Source organism: Neolamprologus brichardi, chromosome 23 (genome assembly GCF_056152115.1).
Source record: "Neolamprologus brichardi isolate AB-2024 chromosome 23, ASM5615211v1, whole genome shotgun sequence".
In the NCBI taxonomy this organism is placed as follows: Eukaryota; Metazoa; Chordata; class Actinopteri; order Cichliformes; family Cichlidae; genus Neolamprologus; species Neolamprologus brichardi.
The window spans coordinates 15427362-15449985 of record NC_142125.1 but is presented as its reverse complement, the minus strand read 5'-3'; the positions used below and the strand labels follow the sequence as shown (position 1 = coordinate 15449985).

Below are 22624 nucleotides of genomic sequence, written 5' to 3'. Positions count from 1 at the left end.
TAAAAGGAAGATTGTAAAAGTTAGCAGAATTACATATAGTTGCTAAATTATAAATGTACCCGCTGTCTGTGCTGAAAGTGCGCGTGATGCTACAGACATTCGCAATCTAAGTCTGAGCCAGACCATGTCTGTGCAGTCGACTTGCAATCAAAAGTGGTTGCTCAGAAGTTGAGGGTCTTGTATCCTCAACCTCTCAGTGATCAGTTGAACAGTGCAGCTACCTGCAATTGTTCTCTCACAAAAATAAAATTCAATTCAGTCATTAGACCATAAATGTTTCCTAGTTTCATGGAGGTTGCCATCCTATTATTATTGTAGCGTGACTGAGCAAACAAGTTGGTCTTTGCCTGCTGCTGGTTAAAAAAAAAAAAAATACAAAAAGAAGTACAAATTGGCAGAGGTTCAGTGCATCTACAAAAAACAAGTTGTGGAACTGTTTCAAAATAATATTCATCAATGTATAATGTGAAGACTTTGAAATATCTCATCATCTGCAGTATAAAATATCATCAAAAAATTCTGGGAATCTCGAGAAATGCTGTAATTCAGTATTGGATGCCTATGATATTTGAGCCTATCACCTAGAAAAGTAAAAAACCTGTCAGACAAGAATGGGATAACGGTCGTTGCTCAAAAGTCCCGATCTCCCGAGTTCCCAGATGTTTACACATGGAAGTAGAAAAGGCGATGCGACATAGCTGTCACAACTTTTGTGTGCTGCTGCCATCAAATTGAAAATGAGAGAAAATGTTCTTAAAAGTGTATTTTTTTCCTATGTTCTGTTGTGAATAAAATATAGGTTATAGAGCTCAAGCTTAAAGCATCAAGTTTGCAAAAAAGTTTTGTAATTTTGAATAACTGTGAAAAAATTCACGTTAAACTATCAACTTTCACTGGATGGAAGGCTGTAGTTGCAATTGCACATCTTTCACCACCAGGAAGGTGACCAAAGCTTCCACTTCCTACGATTCTTTCTCTGTTTGTTTATAAGACTCCACCTCTTCCTGTGGACCTCATATGTCAGTTTACTGACTGTGTGGACTAAGCCAGTCCACAGCTACTCAGTCAGTCATAAACACAGCAACAACATGCTACACCAGAGGACCTTCAGAAAGACCACCATCCACTGCACCCCACGGTGAGATCACTGCTCTGTTTCTCCTTTCGGTCCAGACCAGATCATACGTGTTTCCTTTTTGTTTTTTTGTTTTTTAACTCTTTTCACTCTTGTTAGCTTTATGTTTATATGACACAAATAAAATACATGTTTTACTGTCAGATTATGAGAATCTGACTAACACATGTACTGGAAAAATGTTTCTATAGAACCTAAACATCCACATCCACATTTAGATGTCTCTTATTCTACATATTTGTTTTTTAAATATAAAATTTCAACAATAATCTTTAATGTTCTTGGAAAATAAATTATATTACAACAACAATAATACTAGTAGCAGTATTTTTCTCACCATGGATTAGTTATAGCCATGTAGAGATGGATGGATGGGATGAGAGTCTGTTTAATGTTCAGTTGTAATGGTTGTAATAACACCATCACATAATCATGAATAGGTAGTACCTGACCATGAGTACTGTCTTTAAAGAGGATCTGCTCACTCTGAACCTTTTACTCGTGGACTCTCTTAGAATAGCTTTGCACTATTCACAGTTCAAAATAATCCTTATTTTTCTTCTTCTGTGTTGATAGCCAGTGCTGTGTATCTGAGATCACCATATCAAGCACACCCCCACTCAATGACATCAAACACAGTCAAGAATAGAAAAAAACTACCTGAAAATTGTAAAGTGTAAATTTAGAGCCATTTGATTACTGAGCTTCCTGCTCTGAGCAAATAACTGTGCATCTCCTGACTTTATTATTTGAAATATTGTCCCTGTTTAATGTGACTTTGATGTATTACACATATTTAATGTATTCCTTTACTTAATTACTCACCAAGAAAATAATTCTGTGACTTTGTGTTACTACTCATTACATTACTTTTGTGTTACTCTCTAACCAACTCTCTGGCTTGACATGCATTGTGACACATACTAACACCAGTCCCTATGCTAAAGAGCCCATACATACAATATTTCTTTTGTGTTGAAGATTTAGTACAAAGAAAAATTGAAAACCAGCCTGAAGACACTTCAAACAATCACCACTGTGTTCTACTGTAGAAACCAGTGCTGGGAGAGAGGGAGGGTAGACTGACTGCTCATCACTGCCTGCTGAAGAGCAGGCTTTGGCTGCTGGGCTGGAATTGGTATTCACTCAGCTTTAACATCACTCTGGGCTTTTCAATAGCTTTGTGTTAACATGCAGTCTGCGCAGATATTTTCAAAAGCCAGTGATGTGTTTGTTTTTGTATGTCCGGAAAACAGCGGCCTGTGTGGAAATATTTGAAACTGTTTGTAATAAGAGTACAAATATAATTGGAATTGTATTCTGATTACTGAATTTAGTATAATAATGAGTTGCACTGCTGCCTTAACAAAAACGTAATCTATTACTTTGTAGTGCATTACACCCAACACTGGTCCCCTTTAATTTAACTGTCTTGATTTAGAACCAAATAACTAATCATCAAGGCCTAAACAGCTTAGGGGCCCCAGCAGCACAGATAGCCCAGATTGCCCCAGACTCATTGATCAGCATCTAGCAGCTGACAGATGTTTCAGGAAACATCTAGAATAATTGCTCCTTTAAGGATTAACATGGCAGACTCTCTAAGAGATATTTTTCCCATCACCTTAGTTGTTCTTTTTTCACCTCTTAGTTTGTTTCCTGTCTCTCACTCTTGTTTCCCTTTGCACCAAACACCCTCTCTCTCCTAAATCCTACAATCATCATCACACACTAATTATTAGTGGGAGCAGTGAGGGGCAGTGTGGCTCCTCTGGCTGTTGTTCAGTCTGCAGTATGGGAGGCATGCTGAAGGCTGCCAGAGCTGCTCCATGCCTCATAGACATGGACCGCCTGTTGGCTCAGTCTAGAGGACTCTTATTTGATGAAGCCTTGGATATTAAATGCAAAATGTTCACCTAGCCAGGAAACTTTTTGACTGCAGCTGCATTTTGAAGGTAAGTTCAGACAATTTATCAAACTGAGACAAGGTGAACAACTGTTTGTGAAGCTATTGAGTCCTCTGGTGATATATTTGTGGATTAGGAAGGTGTTTGATTACACTTCTAAAGGTTTCAGAGGGGGTTGGGATTATTGAATATGACAGAGATGCAATCTTGGCATCAGAGCAGTTTCCACACTAAGTGAAGTTCCTCTGTCTCAGCTGTGTAAAAACTGCCTTTGTCAATCACTGATAAGAAAACAAAGAGATGCTATTCCTTTTATGACGGCTGTAAGCCTGATCATTTGAGTCAATGTTTGTGTATCAGTCCAGCTGAGGAACAATGTCTAAATTAAACACTGAAAAAAATACATAAAGGCTTTCTATAGCAGGGTGTTAAGGTATGTTTTCTGATTGGTTCAGCTACATTATCATCACAAGTTAATGCAACCTCTATGATAGTCAAGCAGAAATGTACTTGCCTGCAATAAAATGCTAACACGGGGCTACAAACAAATCACACGCTTGCACGGCTTCAGCACTGGCACCACTAAGCTTGTGTGTTTGGTACAATGCTGCTGATTGTCCTTGACAGCTACTGTAGTCTCATTTTTCCACTCAAACACCGTCAAATGTCACCAACTGGGTAATTAAAGGTAAAGTAATGTAAAGTGTCAAATGCAAATTCATTTTCTCTATTTTAGGACTCATTCTAGTGGCCTTCTATTATGGTGAAAATATGACATATTAACCAGGAGCTAGAGATGAGAAAAGACTTCTGATTTAAAGGTTGCTCTATATTTTAAATTAGTTATAGTGGCTGTATTAATGATTTATATTAATGATCAAATGACTCTGTTCAGTATGAAAGAGGTCACCCACAGTGACAAACCCACAGAGAATAATATTATTATTATTACTTTTCTATTCTCAGCTCTGTGGAGCTTTTTGAATCTTTCAGCAAGTCAATTGTGAATGTTTTGGGACTTTTTTTTTTAACCAAACCTACATTTTTCTGTCTATATATGAAGACAACACGGATTAATACAAATGTTAGCATGCAAATAAGACATTTGTAGCTGTTGGTGGTCATGGCGACTATAAAGTGGCTCATACAAACTACAAATTGTACAAACGGTTGTTATATTTCTAAAAAAAAAGTTTTTTTCTTTCATAATTCAAGTTTGAGTCTGTTTGTTTTCTCCTTCTCCGTTTGTTCACCATTACTTCAAATGTGATAGGACTTCATGCCCTCATAGCTCCTGTCCACACGAGAACATAAATTTTGCTGCCTTCAGTGTCACATTTTTAAGAATTGAATATAGACATGAGGAAACAAATAAAAAATAAAAATAAAAATTTGATATAGTCTCAAAATGTTTTCTCCATATTTGGACTGAATGATGCCACCACAGAGCTACTGTAAACTGTAGCTGTTAATTTAATTACATGCAGCAAAATGACTTTCCAGCAGTCTGGATCATTCCATTAATGTTACCTCGCCGTGAGGAGCCGTGGAGTCTGGTTCTCAGCCATTAACACCAGCTGTCTGCACTGTTCTATTAGCAGTCATTGTAACAGTCAGAACAAAATATGTGCCAGATGAAGCATCTTTAATCCAGTCTACAGTAAATCCCACTGCTTTACCATCTCTTTCACTTTTTCACCTACAGGATGAGAAAAACAGTGAATGTTCATATTATCATGTGGTTTATTGTTTGTTTATATTCTCCTGAGAACCAGCCCATTCATTTATGTCCTCTGTAATAAACATTTGTTTTTGGTCTATATCTTTTGACTTATCCTAATAAGTCCTGATGGACTAAATAGAGGACACCCTGGTCTTTCCATTGATATCTCATGTGTTTGGGTGGCCTCTTTTAGCTCCATAGAGCATAGGTGTCAAACTCTGGCCCGCTGGCCAAATTTGGCCCGCAGCCTAATTACATTTGGCCCGCGAAGCCATACCAAATTACTATTAGAGCTGGCCTACTGGTATTACACAGCTAATATATATTGTTTAGTATTAAGCTTTGCTTGTTCCATATTCAGTTTTTCAGCAAAACGTGTTTGAGTCCATAAGAAAAGATTCATTCTTAAATCTGGAGGAAGATTTATTTTTCAACAAATATTAATGTTAGCCCGCGACCTTGTTCCAGTTGTGAATTTTGGCCCACTGTGTATTTGAGTTTGACACCCCTGCCATAGAGAAAGGAAATCGCAAATAACATTCAATGGGAAGATTCATTTTGTTCATTTTATCAGGATATGAAGAAGTTATGAACTTGCAATTTTATCTTACAAATCTCACCGGACTATTATTACCTAGGATCATCAGATCTACTAATTTATAATAATTGCTCGGATGACCTGTGAATGTCATCCCACATGTGTTTACTGTTTATAAAGACCACATATCTCCCTTATTATACCAAAAACAGGACATCCTGCAGTGGCTATTAGTCCCAAATGACAAATAGTGACCTGGTGATTTGAGGTTGTTTTTTGTTTTCTCTGCTCACGTTTTCTGCCTCTCTCTAACTCAAGGTTTAGAGAGGCTGCGTTTCTTTATAAAAATCGTGACTCACATCTCTACACACCACAGGGACCCATTCAAACAAATGGAAAGCTCCATTTCCATTATAAGAGTAAAATCTTAAAGCATGATGAGACGGATGAGATGGATGGCAGCATGCATTATGGAACATTTTAATGTCTTTCAAGTGACTCAACAGTTATTATCTGGCAGCCTATTAGTAACATGAGATGTCTAGCTGAGTGTGCCAGACACTTTCAAAATTTCAAATTCAGAGCGATTTTTCAGTAAATTGGATTAAAATGTGCATAGCATGAAACACAGATATGGGTCGGGAATGGAGGTTTCTTTTTCACAGGAATGGTCTCTGATGCCTTGCAAATAGGGCGTTATGCAAAGCCAAATTGAGCTATGGACTTCAGTATCCACCATTGAAGTCAACCAATGTTATCCATTTCACCTATAGTTCTGGATTTAAAGGAAAATTAAATGAAAGTTTCCATTGAAAAAAGTTTTTAGACTTAAGACTAGACTTAATCCATGTCTGGGAAACCGAACATTGTGGACTACCTTCCACTGGAGGAGGTCGCCTGACAGCTACATATGTTTGAAGCATTTTTTCTGTTTGCTTGTCAGCCAGTTATGTAATAGCCAGCCACTGATTTCTAATACGTACCTTGCTGTAATCTTGTTTGCGCTACATTGCTTTGCTTCCCTCCCTGAGCCTGGTCCTGTCTCTTCCTGTTAAATGGGAGTTCTTCCTTCCCACTGTCACACATCTTTGTCAGGTCTTCACAGCTGGTTAATTTCTTCTTGTTTTATTATATTTTAAATGGTAAATGGCCTGTATTTTTATAGTGCTTTACTAGTCCCTAAGGACCCCAAAGCGCTTTACACATCCAGTCATCCACCCATTCACACACTGGTGATGGCAAGCTACATTGCCACAGCCACAGCCACCCTGGGGCGCACTAACAGAGGCGAGGCTGCCGGACACTGGCGCCACCGGGCCCTCTGACCACCACCAGTAGGCAACGGGTGAAGTGTCTCGCCCAAGGACACAACGACCGAGACTGTCGGAGCCGGGGCTCGAACTGGCAACCTTCCGATTACAAGGCGAACTCCCAACTCTTGAGCCACAATCGCCCAAGGCTAATTAAACAACTGTTATGTGGATAAATTTTAGTTGTTGGCTACTGCATTTGTGCCTTCAACTAAGCAACATACACTTGCTTAACCAATCACATTACACCTCCATTTTTAAAGTCAAGGGAAAATACCCTGTAAACAGAGTTCTAAGAACTACAATGATCCTCAGTTCCTGCAATTATGAAACAAGCAAGGAAGTACTACTTCTAGCAGTTACTATAAAAGTGAAACATTTGAAATTCAATGTACCCTTTGACGTAAGCCTTATTGCTAAAGCACATGCCACATAACAGTAATGCCCCTGGTCTACTTCCAAATAGGAAGATGAATGCCACCATAGCTTCTCTTGCCTCATGTTTCAAATCTGCCTTCTAACTGACGAGGGTCAGTTAAAGGGAAAAAAGACAGATAATGTTCAAAAAGATATGCATCAATGCAGAAAGATTTCAACCTAGGCGAAAACAATCCTGTCACAATAACCATTTAGCATAAATGACCTTGCCATAAACAATTAGTTGCTTTTGGAGACATTGGCTAACGTGGCCATCCACCTGGGCTTTACATCACAAGCACATCTTTACTGTTTAGTCCTCTTTTATTCGTTCTTTCAGTCACATTACGTATTTTACAAGCTATAGAGTGCAGAATTTCAATTCTAAACAAAGCTGAACAGCTGTGTTATGCTTTCACGGTCTGCTCAGCAGCCACTCAGAAAAAAGACAACTGCAGATTACACACACTGAACAGATGCCATCCGAATAACCTTCCAGAAACAGACCCATGACATCACTGCTGAGACACACCCTCAGTGGCGACATAAATCTGTTTTCATGGTCGCTCTGTGGTGACAGAAAGGGAGTGCACATTACAGAAACCATTAAATTTAAGAGTGAAGAAGTGATTTAGGGGTTTTGTGTGTGTGTGTGTGTGAGTGTGTGTGTGTGTACGTGTAGGCATGCCTCTGTGTCTAACCCTGTCACAGAGAATGGCAGCACCTGTGGTATCGCTATACCACCTGACGCTCCTGCCTTCCAGGAACACCGAGAGGTTTAAGTTGTCAAAGAGAGACAAGTGCTTAGGTTATGACCTGCTTGAGATGAAGCCAGCATGTGTAGGCGTGTGTGTGTGCATCATGTACATGAGGACAGTAATATGTAGGCACCAAGTCCGAGCATGTGTTCATGGCAGTATTTTTGACCATATCAGACTACATTCCTCTGGTGGACATGCTGACCATGACCTTTTTAACAGACATAGTGGAAAAATAACAATGAGTTTCTGCTTTTTATAATATACAGATTTTTAGGATTACCTAAAACCAACTGCCATCAGATTAAATTCACAATGCACATGATACTAATACATGACCCATGGATACAGTGCAATAGCTGAGAGCACCTCAGCCATAGTTTTTATTTTGCAAATATTGCTTTTAGTCGTAGTTGTTTTATGTTCTATACATGTGTAATAACATCTTAATCTATTGTTTTATTTTATTTTATTTGGCTGCACTTCATTTAAATTGTTCTTGTTTGTCTTTGTGCACAGAATTTTATTCAGCCATGCATCTGTAAAGAAATCTGAATATGATCCTGACTCAACCTCATGGAAAACAGCTCTGGCATTCAAGAGTTTTGGTGCTGTTTCCATAATTTAGTACTTCTCGTGCTTTAAATATTTGGTAAAATAATGTGATAAATGCTAAAAATATATACAAAGCTATACACGGACATACATATACAAAGCTGTTGTTTCAAATATCTGTCACTTAAAGGTCAAACTCAGAGCATGTCACATGCTCACACTCTGTGTGGTGCCAGACATTAGATGAGGGCAGTATAGAAAAAACAGCATATATTAAGAAAATTATGAAGGAAATCAGTCAGTTACAATACTGTATAAGATTGAAAAAAAAGCACTAGAATAATTGAATCAAAAATAACATAATAAAAACTCTAAAAACAAATACGATGCAGTAAGTTTTATAATTTAAGCATTTCATTTCCAGTTTGGTCGTCAGTAGTTTCTATAGTCTAGTATTGCTTGCAGCATAATTTTCTCCAGGTTTCTATTCTTACAAAGTTCTATTCATTGTTTTTGTATTTTAATTTTTTTTTATAATATTAACATAAATTTTCCCACTCTCCGAAGCACCTTGGGCTGGAATACAGACTGCATAAAAAACATTGACAAAGCCACCATGACAGCGCCCACTAGTCTGTGAAGTGCTTGTGTGAAGCCTCAAGCTGAGCATAGTGTCATCAGCATGTTTCAAAGCCAGGAAAGATGAGTGAGACGTATATTTGACTAAGAAATAGAAGATGCTCCACACTCCTAAGGTATCAACCATAATTCAATTAAATTCAGTTCATTTTTATTTTATTTATATAGCGCCAAATCACAACAACAGTTGTCTCAAGGTGCTTTATATTGTAAGCTAGATCCTACAATATTACATACAGACAACAACCCAACAATCATATGACCCCCTAAGAGCAAGCACTTTGGGGACAGTGGGAAGGAAAAACTTCCTTTTAACAGGAAGAAACCTCCGGCAGGACCAGGCTCAGGGAGGGGTTGAGGGTTGAGAGAAGGAAGACGGGATAGAAGACATAATGTGGAAGACAGACGGAGATTAATAACAAGTACAATTCAGTGCAGAGAGGTCTATTAACACATAGTAAGTGAGAAACTGACTGAAGAAGAAATACTCAATGCATTGTGGGAATTATTTACCAGAATTACAGAGCATTTGGAGATAGACGTTAATCTTGCTGTAGATTTTTATACAGTTAGACAACTCTTTGTAACCTACAGCTGGTCATTAGAAAGAATACAAGTTAAAGCTAATTCCACAATGTCTTTGTTTCAGAGGAGCCATAATATACTAAGAATGAGAACTAATTGTAAAATTATTTCTAGTTAAACCCAGTGGCCTTGTGCTTTCATTTCTGAAAGCTGCACTAACCTTTCCATTAGAACAAAAATATATCTAAAATGTTGATAGGCCTAGCAGCACTCAACACAACAGAGCAAAAGAAAGCTCAACAACATGGCCAGTTAAATGGGATATTGATGTTTAGCAGCAGGATTGCCATAAAACAGGCACAAAGACAGTATAAACTATACACAACACCAAGACCAAACCAATTTGCTATAATATAGCAACCAAAAAGTGTGACTGAAAAATAAAATTCAAACTGTTTCCTAACAATTTCAATTGTTATCCATTCTGCATCCCCCAGTTGGCACTAAAGCTTCAGTTCCAGCATCATAAATCAGGTCCATCAGGGCAAAGTCAGTCAGTGTTCTGTCAGTAATACTCCTGAGATATGTAGCTAAGCATCATAAAGTGCTGACAGAGTCCTAAGCACTAGCAGTAGATGGTATTAATGGCAGCCATCATGGTTTATGCTCCACATCATGATTCTTGCAGTACAGCGTTTGGAGATTTTCAGCAGGATCTTCACTGCTTAGAATGATTCGCTCTCTGTTTTTGAAAATCTAAAAAAATAAAAACTGCTTTAATGTGCTCATTTCAAAATCCAACATGACCAAAGTGCCACCAGAAGCCATGACTTAGAGACTTGACAGTGCCCCTCCCTTCCATGCAGCACGGACACCTCCCACAACCACCCTAAAACATGCAGATGAGGATGATGTAAACTCAGTGACTGAGATTTGACCCATCAGACAGAGCAGCAGTCAAAAACAGAGCCACGAGGCTTCGTTCGCCCCGGACACAGAGAAGGGGGGGTCAGAATTTGCTGCTTTTTATTTTTAGAACAATCGATCAGAAAATTACATTAATGACAATTTGAAAACAGCAAGAGGAGCTTTATGTATGAGGAAATTATTTCATTGTCTCTGATACCAGTAACTGTATTCTTCTTGTTGGGCTTTACTGAGAAATTAAAGCACTGCTGAGGCTTTCTGTAAGGCATCAGTCATAGCATTAAATGGCAGCAGTCTTTAGATAAAGAGCTAAATTATCCAATGGGTGAAGGTTTTGTGAAGCATAAGGTGACATGGTAGGGGACAACTGCTCCGACAGTCTGACCATTGACTTCTTTCCAACACCACCATCAGAAATCAGGTGAGCTCTGTTTCATCATCACTGCTCAGGTGGGAGCCATAAAATCTTAGCAATGCATCCTCTTCTCTAGATTTAGTATTTTCATTTAAACCACCATCAGTATGGAACTATTTGTTACAATATAGCATATTTGTCTGTGTTAGTCCTGGGATACTGAACTCAAGTAAAAGTATTGTTACTTTATTTGCATTTTCAAGCAAAAGCTGAATTAAAAATAGACAAATATTTACACATTAAATGTCAGCCAGTTATTTTATATCAGATGGCTCTCATCTTCTCTGCCACAGATAGAGAAGAGATATAGATATACGTTACCACCTCATACCACAATACGTGAATTTATTTTTTATTAAGCCCTTTTTATATTATATTTACACTTTCTTCGAAGTTCTTACATTTTATATTAATTTCACTTCTTCTATATAAGTTTTACCTGATTAAGCTATTTTGCCTTGTTATAGTGTATTTATTTTATTAAGCGTTTACTGTTTTAAAGCTCTGTTAAGAGCTGTGTTTAATGCTGTGAAACAGCAAGATAAAGGAAGTATATCTTACCTTAAAACTATAAGAAGAAGGATAATTACATAGTAATAAAATAAAAGAATACCATTTATAAATACTGTCATAAAAATACATTTATTTATGGTAAGTGATTTTTATTTTTTATTATTTATTTTTCATCTTCTTTTTCCCCCACTGCTGACACTGTTAATATAATATAATAATATTGGGACTGTACTTACATAGTAAGTTATTTATTTGCTCAGGTTAGGTGAACAAAGCAGGAAAACATACTAAATGTGCAGAACTGAATATGTTTGTACCTTTTTATATTAATTATAACAAAAAAGTAATTATTTCCTTATTTATAGAATGAGATGAATTGATACATTTTGCATTTACAAAGGCATTCTTTGAAAAAGAAGATATTGTGGTATTGCTTGCCTCAAAATAGTCCATGCCCATTTCAAGCAAATACCTATTTAAACAGAGCCATGAGCAGAGCCTTGAGCTCTAACAGAGACTCTGTACTTGAGCATGTTCAGCAATACCACTGTAGTATAATGAAACACCAGCCTTACTCACAGGTCTTGAAAGAGTGATACTATTAGCACAAGTTTTCCCTTCCTTCCTGAGAGATTTACAGATTCACATTCACTTGAAGATGACTCTTGCCCAGCATCGAGCCAGGCACTTGTGTGATATTTAAAAATACCACTAATAGTACCAATTTATCTTAATAGAGCACTTTGCTCTCAGAGTGCAGACTTACTAGTTGTTCCTAGGCTTCTTGTCTTTTTCATGCGTTAATAAGCCACCATTGCACACCATTACTTTTTGTCTACTCTCTTTTGTAGTTGTTCTGTTTGTTCTTTGCGGCCAAAATCCACCTTGTTTGGCCTGGAGCTTTGAATCATGAAGCCATGTTGACTTACAGTCCTTTGTGTTTTGTCTGGAATAATACCTCAGTCTTCAGGTTGGAAACCTCTGATTTAGGCCGTGGTTCACATTTGAGTCATAAAACGGGATTCTTTGCTTCCAGTGTTGACATTTCCCACCACTGATCATCTTATCGTCAGAGTAGACTTCAGTGAAGGTAAAGTGTCGCTAAGCTGCCACTAAGAGCCCCACAGTGCTGTGCTAAAAAGCTGGTCTGAAACTGTTCACCTCAACCAACTGTACAACACACACCTACAAGATAAGTAAATATTGAGACTCAGGCACCCATGGTTTATCAGCCATTGCCCGATTTTTTAACAGACTGTGTGCACTGGCGTGAATGTGAATGTAATGAAGCATACTTTAGTCAATATTAAGCGCTGTCATGTTGACCACTTCTGTTTAAGTAGACAGGTGCAAACAGCAGATTTGCTTCTCTGCTTGTTCTCGTCTCTGAAACAATTTTTGTATAGAAATTAAAAAACACAAGATGAACACGAACCTCTTTAGCTTTATTTTTTTTCTGCTTCTGCCCTAAGAGCTCACAGAAAACTTAAAAAATGTTATAGTGCTCTATCAGGTTGTCTTTTTGTGGACTGGATCCTGTTTTTCTGTAGCTAAGGCTTACCATCTGACATGTATTATTATTTAGGACCCAAATGCAGGCTGGGCTAACAAAAGGTGAGCCTTTTATTCACACTGAATCCAGAGTCCAAACCAAGACCAAAGGCTAAGTCCAAAATGCCAACAAACAGAAATCCAAAAATATCAGGGAACCACAAGGAACACATGCTCTGACAAAGAACGAAGACAAGGGCAGGCCAGACACTCTGAGTGACTAAGCATAGAGCAACTAACAGACACAGACTTATTGACATAACCAATAAATCAAAATACAAGGAACCCAATAAAATAACCATAGGTACTAACAGAAACTAGAATATTAAAATATTAACAAATTATTGAAATACAAAGAAATCAAGGGAAACCATATTTAAATCAGAACACTATAAAGGGCAACATAACTGAGGCAAAGAAACAACCCCAAACCAAAAGCCTTTACTTTTACTTTATAGAAACCAGGAAAACTCCAATAACAAACAGATCGACCATGACACCAGAGGTTTGCAGCTTGTGGTGAATCCTCTGTGGTTTTGGTCATGAAGTCTTCAGATGTTTGTGAACATCCTGGAGAGATCATGTCCTTGACTTGCTGTGCATTCTTACGGAGCTTTTCAGTCAACCTATTAATGGTTTGCAAATGTTTGTCTGTATTTCTGCTCTCTATCTCATCTCCTGGGCACATGTCTTACTTGGATCACATCTTCTAAACTATAAAATGGTGCTATAACTTATAAAACAACACTAGCATTTACATAATATAATGTTTCTTTCTGGTTCAGGTGAGAATGGTGTCTGACCTTGGTGACGTCAGCTTTTACGGAGTGTGGTGTCTATTTGTGCAGGAGGTCTTAAACTGCACAGGAATGAGTGCAATGTGGAGTGGGCAGTGTGTCCACATACCACTTCATGTGTGACCGTGGAGTTTTTCCATTAATTTACAGAAATAAGTGTCCAAATAGCTGACAAATATAACACTCGAAGACACACATGGCACCCTGCGTAGGCATGCAGTCAGTCAACACGTTCATTACTCATAAATCAGACCCACATATGTTCTCAGTTAAGACATGTGCACAGAAACAATGTAAGTGCCATTCATACTATATTAGCTTACAGCGTAAAAAGAAACTGCAGGCGAACTGATGAATTTAATGCAATCTTGCATGTCCTTGTCAGGTATTAGCAATAAAAAATATTGTTTTAACACTTGCACAACTGATGTTAAAAGATCTGTAAAAAATATTTTAAAAATGTGACCCTGGACACACCTAGTGTGTGAATAATAAGTCTCATAAGTCTTACAGTAATAAGTCAACACAGACTTTTGGTTTCATGGGGCACAAATCCCAGTCTCCTGCATGAAAATCCTGCATTAAACATCCTCCCTGCATGGATGTTGTTGCCATGAAGGCAAACTTTTACCTTTTACTGTTAGAACACCACACGCTACACACATATACCTTTCAGAGCAAGCTTGAAACTCTTATTAATGACTGATGAATAAACTTGGGTGTGTCAGCAATTAATGTAACTGGGTCTGTAGCTGTTTACCATGATGTGAACACACATCATGGTAAACAGCTAGGGTTGCTCTCACCTACTGATGTTTGCTGCAGTACAGTAATACATTGGAAACATGTTTTGTCTCTAAAGACTGTCTTGTGATAGGATCACACCAGCTGTGATACTAGTGACTTTTCAACTAAAATAAGCCCATCTTCAGCTTCATCTTCATGTTAAAGCTAGCTACATTCCTATAAGGCTTTGTGACTATAGTATGAATGGTTGAGGTACGATTGCACTGACAAAATGTGTCAATGGTAGCCTGTAGTTCTGCACCAGAACATCTATGTGAAACAATAAAGTGGAACATTAGAGTTACTAATCCTTTGCTACTGAGTGTCGAACTGTTCATAGTTCCCCTATGATGTCTACAGAAATGCAGAGTTGTCTACACGTCATTATTTGACCGTGGGCTACCAATTAGCCCTCTGGGATTTATTAGGAATTGGAATTGGGCAACCTGATATTGCAGCAAAATGTGTAATAGACACGCCAGTCCACCGTCTCCATTTCACACTTTAGAGAAGTAAAGTGTGAAACAGACAAGCATGCAGAAGAACCAGCAGAGGGAGATATTTTATTTCAAGCCAACATGAAAATAATCATGGGAAAGTGTTTCAACACACATTATTACAGTATTTTCATGTATATACATAGTAGCCTCCTAGTTTAATTGTCTCTGGCGATTAAGGACCCAGGAATGCACTTCATATGTTTTTGCTTACTTCCAACTTCTTGATTTTAAATATATTATCTCCCCCTGGTGGTAATGCAGCGTGAAATAGACACGGAGGTCTGGCGTGTGTATTACATGTTTTGCTGTGAGACTGGGTTGGATTGGAACTAGAGAAGAGTAATTAGCTAGGACAAATCCTAGTACACACCCGCCTTCTGTTCACAGACAGACAAACACCCACTAATGTAATGACAAACACAATTGTGGTAGTTCCTACTTTCAAATGTGTGATGATGCGCACAATACAGTATCAGCCACACCTTCACAGCTGGTAAGAATCTAAGTATTGTTTCTTTCTTTTTTAAATGTTTGCATTCAACACCAACAGATCAATCTAGAAATACCTTCTGAAGCTGACCAGAAAACTGTCAAGACAACAGAAGTTATATCTTGCAGAGTGTGTTGGTTCTTAAATGCTACTCTTTGTATGTTTCACAGCTGGGTCAGCACCTCTGGCAGCAGCAGTGGACTACAATTTGAGCGTTCCTCAGAAAGAATGTTTCTGTGGGCAGGAAGTAAAGCAACAGATGGAAGATCTGATCGCAGGTGTGATATATATATATATATATATATATATATATATATATATATATATATTTTATTTTATTTTTTTTTTTTAAGTCAGCCTTGCTTATAATTATAATTAGGAGGAGATGCCTCATCAATATTCACCTTTTTTAGATCCATCTACCAGAAGATTCGTGAATATGAGGTCCTGGACAGGAGGAAGACTGTGACAGCTCTGAGGGCAGGAGAGGACAGAGCCATCCTGCTGGGCCTCAGCATGGTCTTCTTCTCCATCATGATGTACTTTGTTGTGGGAATCACCATCCTGCGCTCTTATTCTGACAGGTAATAGGCTGAATTAAATGTCAGTAATATTTAAGAAAGGTCTTGAGTTTCCTTGGAAACTTTCTGCTGCATATCCTCATAACTTCAAGTGGAGTCTTTGTCTTTTTCTCCAGCGTGTGGACCGATGAGACAAGCTGCACTATTGTCAACTCCACTATAGTTTGGGATGTGAACTGTTCATACAGCTGTGGAACAGAGTGCTGGAAGAGGTCTCGCTACCCTTGTCTCCAGGTGTATGTCAGCCTTAACTCATCTGGAAAAGTGGTACGACTGTTCCATAACGAGGAGACGCAGGACAACAACCCTGAGGTACTCAGTAATTGCTGGCATCTTTGGTGTGCACTTTTCCATCCAAACAGCACACAGCAAAAATGAGAGAACAGCAGTACGCTTTACACTAATAGCATAATCTAAAAGAGTTACCAAACACAGCTGTTACTTTCACTCTTCTTCTATCCTGTCGTTCAGTGCTTCTACATCCCAAAGTGCCGTAAGGACTACGCAGCCATGCAGGTCTTGGTTCAGAACATTTCTGAGCGTCTTCGGTCTCAGCACACACTTCAGTGTTTCGTGGACCGCACAGACAAAACAGACAGCGCCATCCTGACACAAATCTACAGTCAGATCGCTGTCTTCCACTCCCTCTTCTGGCCCACCTGCACTTTGATTGGAGGAAGCGTCATCATTGCCATGGTGAAGCTGACTCAGTACCTGTCCGTCGTGTGCGATAGACTGAGCCGCATCACGAGGTGAAGGGTTTCAAGGCTACATAGACAAGGGGCAATAAGCAGAGTCATGGTGTCAAGACTGAAACACAAAAAGGCTGAGATGTGGTTTGTCTGTGGCAGCTGACACGCTATGACTCGAACATTTTCTGACAATCACAAAGAACTGTTTCTCTTTGTTATTATGCTTGACTCCAGTGGAGCCTGTGGGTAAATCACAGGATTTTTACTTATGTCACTTGTTACATACATATTTAAGTGCCTTTTCTGCTTTATATGTCTATTTGTTAAATATTTTAGCAAATACTCTTATTAGCTTTTTTGCTAAGAGCTGGATGAGAAGGTCGCTGTAGTGCCAAAGCAACTGAAACAGCTACCCAAGTTTCAGAAAAGTGTAGATTAACCCTCCTGCCAGTTGCTTGTTAGGGCCCGAGCACTGAGAGTGCGGAGGCCCTATTGTATCTGCTCCTTTTCTTCTTATTATTATTATTCAGGCAAAACAAGCGCCTTTTTGAGGGCCTAAATATGCTCAAAAACTCATGAAATTTTGCTCACATATCCGGTGTGGTGAAAAAGTTTGTATTTTAACAGTTTTACATGTGAGCATTGGAAAATTGCTCTGGAGCGCCACCTATGCCTTGTTAAATGAAGCCCTACGAACACATAGTTTCACCTACATGTATGAAATCTGGCACACATATGTATCATGCCAAGATGAACAAAAAAGTCAGTGGGACCATTGACGCAAACCCAACAGGAAGTCCACCATTTGGAAGTGAAGGTGACATTTTGGCCCTGATTTTGCTATTTCCATGCCTTGTATTTTTGCGAACTCCTCCTTGGGTTTTGATTGTATAACCTTCATATTTGGTCAGTGTCAACTACACACCTGGGCCATGTTAAATTGCGGAGTGTTAAGAAATAAATATATAATCTAAATGCTGATTAGTGTGTTTTATGAGAGGCCCAGACTTCATTGTAAAACTAGGTTGCAGGCTGACAGGAAACTGCAGGCTTTTGCAGAGGCAGAAAGTGAAACTAAGCAGAGTGTTTGATCGAAACTTGAAGTGGGTGTGACGTTTGGTACATAAATAACTTGGCTTCCTGTTTCTGCCTGGGACTAGCCGATGTTCTCTCTGTGCTCAGTCTCCATATCCTGGGATATGTAAAATTAAAGATCATTTTTAAAGTAAAAAGACCACTTTGAGCCATGTCGTTTTGGCCGTAGAGAATCAAAAAGAACTGGAATTTAATAGGAGCTTTTGAGTTTTCGGGATACAGTGTGACCATGGCGCTATGGCAAATTTCGATGATTCGCCATGAAAATCTTATTGCCTCTCATTCTGTCATACATTGCCCGATCTGGACCAAAGAGCACACATATGATAAGGCTCCAGCCCTGAACATATTTCAACTGCCATAGTAGACATCAGGTAGAGCGCCACCTAGTGGGAACAGGAAATGTCATGTTTTACACTTTGGGGTACAGTATAGTGATGGGTGACATCTGCAACCTCAGTTTTCTCCAGGAAAGCCTTAAGGAGTTGGTCTTGGGTTACAGTGAAAAGTGTGAGTTTTTGCGAAAGGGTGTGACCCCAGCAGCATGGCGAACATTGATGTCTCAAAAGAAATCCAAAGAAATCCAGTCTGATCAGGCGCGATGTCAGACCTGCCCTGAACAGATTGATATGCCCATTGTCAGGAATACAAAGAGCGCCTCCTAGTGAGAACAGGAAATGTCATGTCTTTCACTTTGATATACTGATTATCACAGCTTCATCAGGTCCACCTCAAAAGCGGTAAATATTAACATCAGTCCCTCATAATGCTACAGTGAGAAAATTGTGAGATTAACCTGACCGGCGCACTCTGGTGGCAACGTGGTTCACCATGAAAAATGAAATAGGGCTATCTAACATTAGGAGACACACAAAAAAGTCTATTATGGCCATGTCCTAAACCCAACAGGAAGTCAGCCATTTTGGATTGAAGGTGACATTTTGGCTCTAATTTTGCCATTTCAATGTCTTGTTACTTTGCAAACTCCTCCTTGGGGATAAATCGTTAAGCTTCATATTTGGTCAGTGTCAACTACACACCTGGGCAATGTTAAATTGCGGAGCTTTTGTGTTTCTGGGATACAATGTGGCCGTGGCGCTATGGCAAATTTTGATGATTCGCCATGAAAATCGTATTACCTCTCATTCCGTCATACATTGTCCGATCTGGACCAAAGTGCACAGATATGGTAAGGCTCCACGCCTGAACATATCTCAACTGCCACATTTGACATCAGTGACAGCACCACCTAGTAGGAACAGGAAATGTCATTTTTTACACTGTACAGTATAGTGATGGGTAACCTGTGCAGCCCCATGGCGGCAGTTAGAGTTTCAATCACTCACCAAAAATCTGTAATCTGCCGTCACTCAAAAACACAATGTCCAATCTTTCCCAAACGTCACAGGTGTGATGAGAGTCGAGCTCGGAAATGTTTGATATGCAATTTGTCAGTAATGGTTAGAGCGCTACCTAGTGGGACGACTATAATCATGATTGAATGAGATGAAATTTTAGCTGGTGGTTGAATGCATGAATTCTATCAATGTGACATCAGATTGGACGTGCTGGTTGTAGGTGTTGGGCATGGCTCGACGCGCCGGGGTGCGAGGGCCCTCATAACGGTGCTTGCAGCTTTCATTTTATTTTATTTTCACTTGCTACACATGGGACAGGCATGACTGGGGGAAATAAAAGGGGGAAAGAAAGGGAGGTAGGGACAGAAAAACAGCGGGGAAGAGGAACGGTGATAAAGGGCAAAAAAACAAAAATCTACCAAACAAACAGACAAAAAATACATACAGTGAATCAATTCTATTGGAATTCCACGCTAAAGACCAATACAAAAGCGGTGTACACTTGAGAAGTGGAAAATCATACAATTCCAAACATTTTTTACAAATAAATAACTGAAAAGTGGGGTGTGCGTAATTATTCAGCCCCCTTTGGTCTGGGTGCAGTCAGTTGCCCATAGACATTGCCTGATGAGTGCTAAAGACTAAATAGAGTGCACCTGTGTGTAATCTAATGTCAGTACAAATACAGCTGCTCTGTGACGGCCTCAGAGGTTGTCTAAAAGAATATTGGTAGCAACAACACCATGAAGTCCAAAGAACACGCCAGACAGGTCAGGGATAAAGTTATTGAGAAATTTAAAGCAGGTTTAGGCTACAAAAAGATTTCCCGAGCCTTGAACATCCCACGGAGCACTGTTCAAGCGATCATTCAGAAATGGAAGGAGTATGGCACAACTGTAAACCTACCAAGACAAGGCCGTCCACTAGTGATGGCCAAATGAAGCTTTCTGAAGCACTAAAGCTTGTATTAAAAAACAGTTCATTACTCGAAGCTTTTTAATACAGTCCTCTCTGGTGACATCTTGTGGCCATAAATATGAAGAGCAGCTTGAATCCACAAAATAAAACCAACTGCTTCATTAAGATTGCTCACTCTACAGAGTGGAATTCTGTCTGATATTGGGCTGCTGTGTTGCTTTGAACGTGTATCTTTTGGGGTTAAAAAAATGTGGTTTATTTGTTTAATAAATAATTTTGACCAGTAAATTTCCTGGTTTAAATATGCACCATGGTTTGGTCTTTCTTTGCTTGTGACTTCTTGATGTTGGTAAATACAATAATTGAAAAATACCACGTTACATATAATATACATATGATAATGTACAACACATTATGGAGTATGCTTCTGCTGTGAGGTCCTGCCTCCATGTACTTATGCATTTAATCGCTAGATGGATATATTTATAAATAATATTATATTAGGGAAATTTTCCCAGACATATTTTTGACCTGGGGGCAGAATTGATTGTGAAATGGAAAGGGAAAATGCTTATGAACTTGCAAATTAAAAACATGATGCATTTAAGGTAACACTTTTTCATTTTTATTTATGAAGAAAATTTGTTCCACTGTGCGAAGAGGCTGGAGTGCAGAAAAACTGGTAGAGATGCAGTTATAGTCTACCTGGGCCCCACAAACTATCAGCTAAAGAGAATAAATAAATTAAATTGCTGCACATTTGGCAGACTAACATTTTAAGATTGTTTTAAAAATAAAATATCTTTTTATTGTGGAGGTAAACACAGACGACACGAGAGCTCTCGATTGACACTGCTCGTTTATTACTTATCACCACACAACTGAACTCTTTTCCCTCCAAAACACAGCAACAACACTTCCTGAGAACTGGGTGTGAGTGGAGCCCTCCAGTGGTCCACCACACATGCCCCCCCCGAACACCCAGTAGGGTCATCCCCTAGTCCAGAACCCTCGCTTTAATTAAACGTCCAGAACGGCTGAACTGGGGAGGTGGAGAGCTGGCGGAGGGGAAACGAGCCTGAGGGCCAGGCTGGCATGGGCGGTCGGGAAAAACTGAAGACAGCTCGGGCCCCGCCAGATGGGGGGCGCTCCCAGAGGAAGAAGCAGGATTGTCCGGTCCAGTGGAAGGCGGGCGGCTACGGCGGGGGGCCTGAGCCCGAAGCACATGTGCTGGTTTAAGTCTGTCAATAGAAACAGCCTCCTGTCGACCCCCAAAATCCAAAAGGAAATACTTCCGGCCCGGTTGAATAACCCTAAAGGGGCCATCATACAGTGGACGCAGCGGAGGCCTATGAGCGTCATGCCTGACAAAAACAAACTGTGAGGAGTCCAACGACCTTGGAACAAAGGTGTCGGGCACACAATGGTGCACTGGGCCAGGAAGAGAAAACGAGTCTCTTGGGGGACGGAGAGACAGCACAGATGGAGCAAAGCACGGGGGTGGGCTCTCAGGCAAGAATTCCCCGGGGACCTGGAGGGGCTGACCGAGGACCAGTTCAGCCGGGGAAACCCCAAGGTCTTCTTTAACCGCGCAGCGCAACCCCAGTAAAACCCATGGAAGGCGGTCAACCCAGTTGCCATCTGTGAGAGAAGCACGGAATGCGGCCTTAAGCGACCGGTGGAAACGTTCGCACATCCCGTTGGCCTGCGGGTGGTACGCAGTGGTTCGGTGGACCTTGACCCCCAGGCCGCCAGCCATGGCAGACCAAAGCTCGGAAACGAACTGGGGGCCCCTGTCTGAGGTGATGTCGGCGGGGGGACCGAAACGCGAAACCCACGTTGACAAAAATGCCCTGGCCACTGCTGCTGCTGTAGTGGACGCCAGAGGCACTGCCTCAGGCCAGCGGGTTGTGCGGTCCACTACAGTCAAAAGGTGCGTGAAACCTTGTGACTGAGGCAGAGGACTAACCAGATCCACATGCACATGATCAAAACGCCTCCCTGGAACGCCCTGGATCTTAGCACGAAGGATTCGAGGGGCGCCTGTGTGTGCCTATGGATCTTAGCACGTTGGCATGGGATGCACGCGGCTGCCCACTCTTTCACTGATTTACGAAGGCCCGGCCAAACGAACCTAGAGCTGACCAGCTTGACCGAGGCCCGGATGCCTGGATGAGAGAGGGCGTGTACGGAGTCAAAAACGCGACGACGCCACGAAAGGGGGACTACAGGGCGTGGACGGCTGGTGGAAACATCGCAAAGCAGGCTGGGCCCGCCGTTCCACACGGGTCTGTCCTCCAATACAAGGCCCGTTTGCGCAGACCGAAGGGCAAGGACGTCCGGGTCGGCCTGTTGGTCAGCGGCCATAGCCTCGAAGTCTATGCCAACATAAATGGGAGAGACCAGCACACGGGATAGACAGTCAGCCACGCAGTTGGACTTACCAGCCACGTGCTGAATGTCAGTTGTGAACTCTGAAATGGCTGCCAACTGG

At 40.3% G+C, this 22624-nt stretch overlaps 1 protein-coding gene across 1 annotated transcript; it reads left to right on the top strand.

Annotated features, from left to right (window-relative positions):
• The first annotated feature begins 1062 nt into the window (after positions 1–1062).
• Positions 1063–17298, top strand: s100p (S100 calcium binding protein P). The gene is made up of 5 exons (XM_006802019.3): positions 1063–1138; positions 15657–15764; positions 15900–16070; positions 16184–16379; positions 16539–17298. The coding sequence occupies exons 1-5, from the start codon at positions 1089–1091 to the stop codon at positions 16821–16823; spliced, it is 810 nt and encodes a 269-aa protein (XP_006802082.1). The 5' UTR covers positions 1063–1088; the 3' UTR covers positions 16824–17298.
• Positions 17299–22624: the final 5326 nt, after the last annotated feature.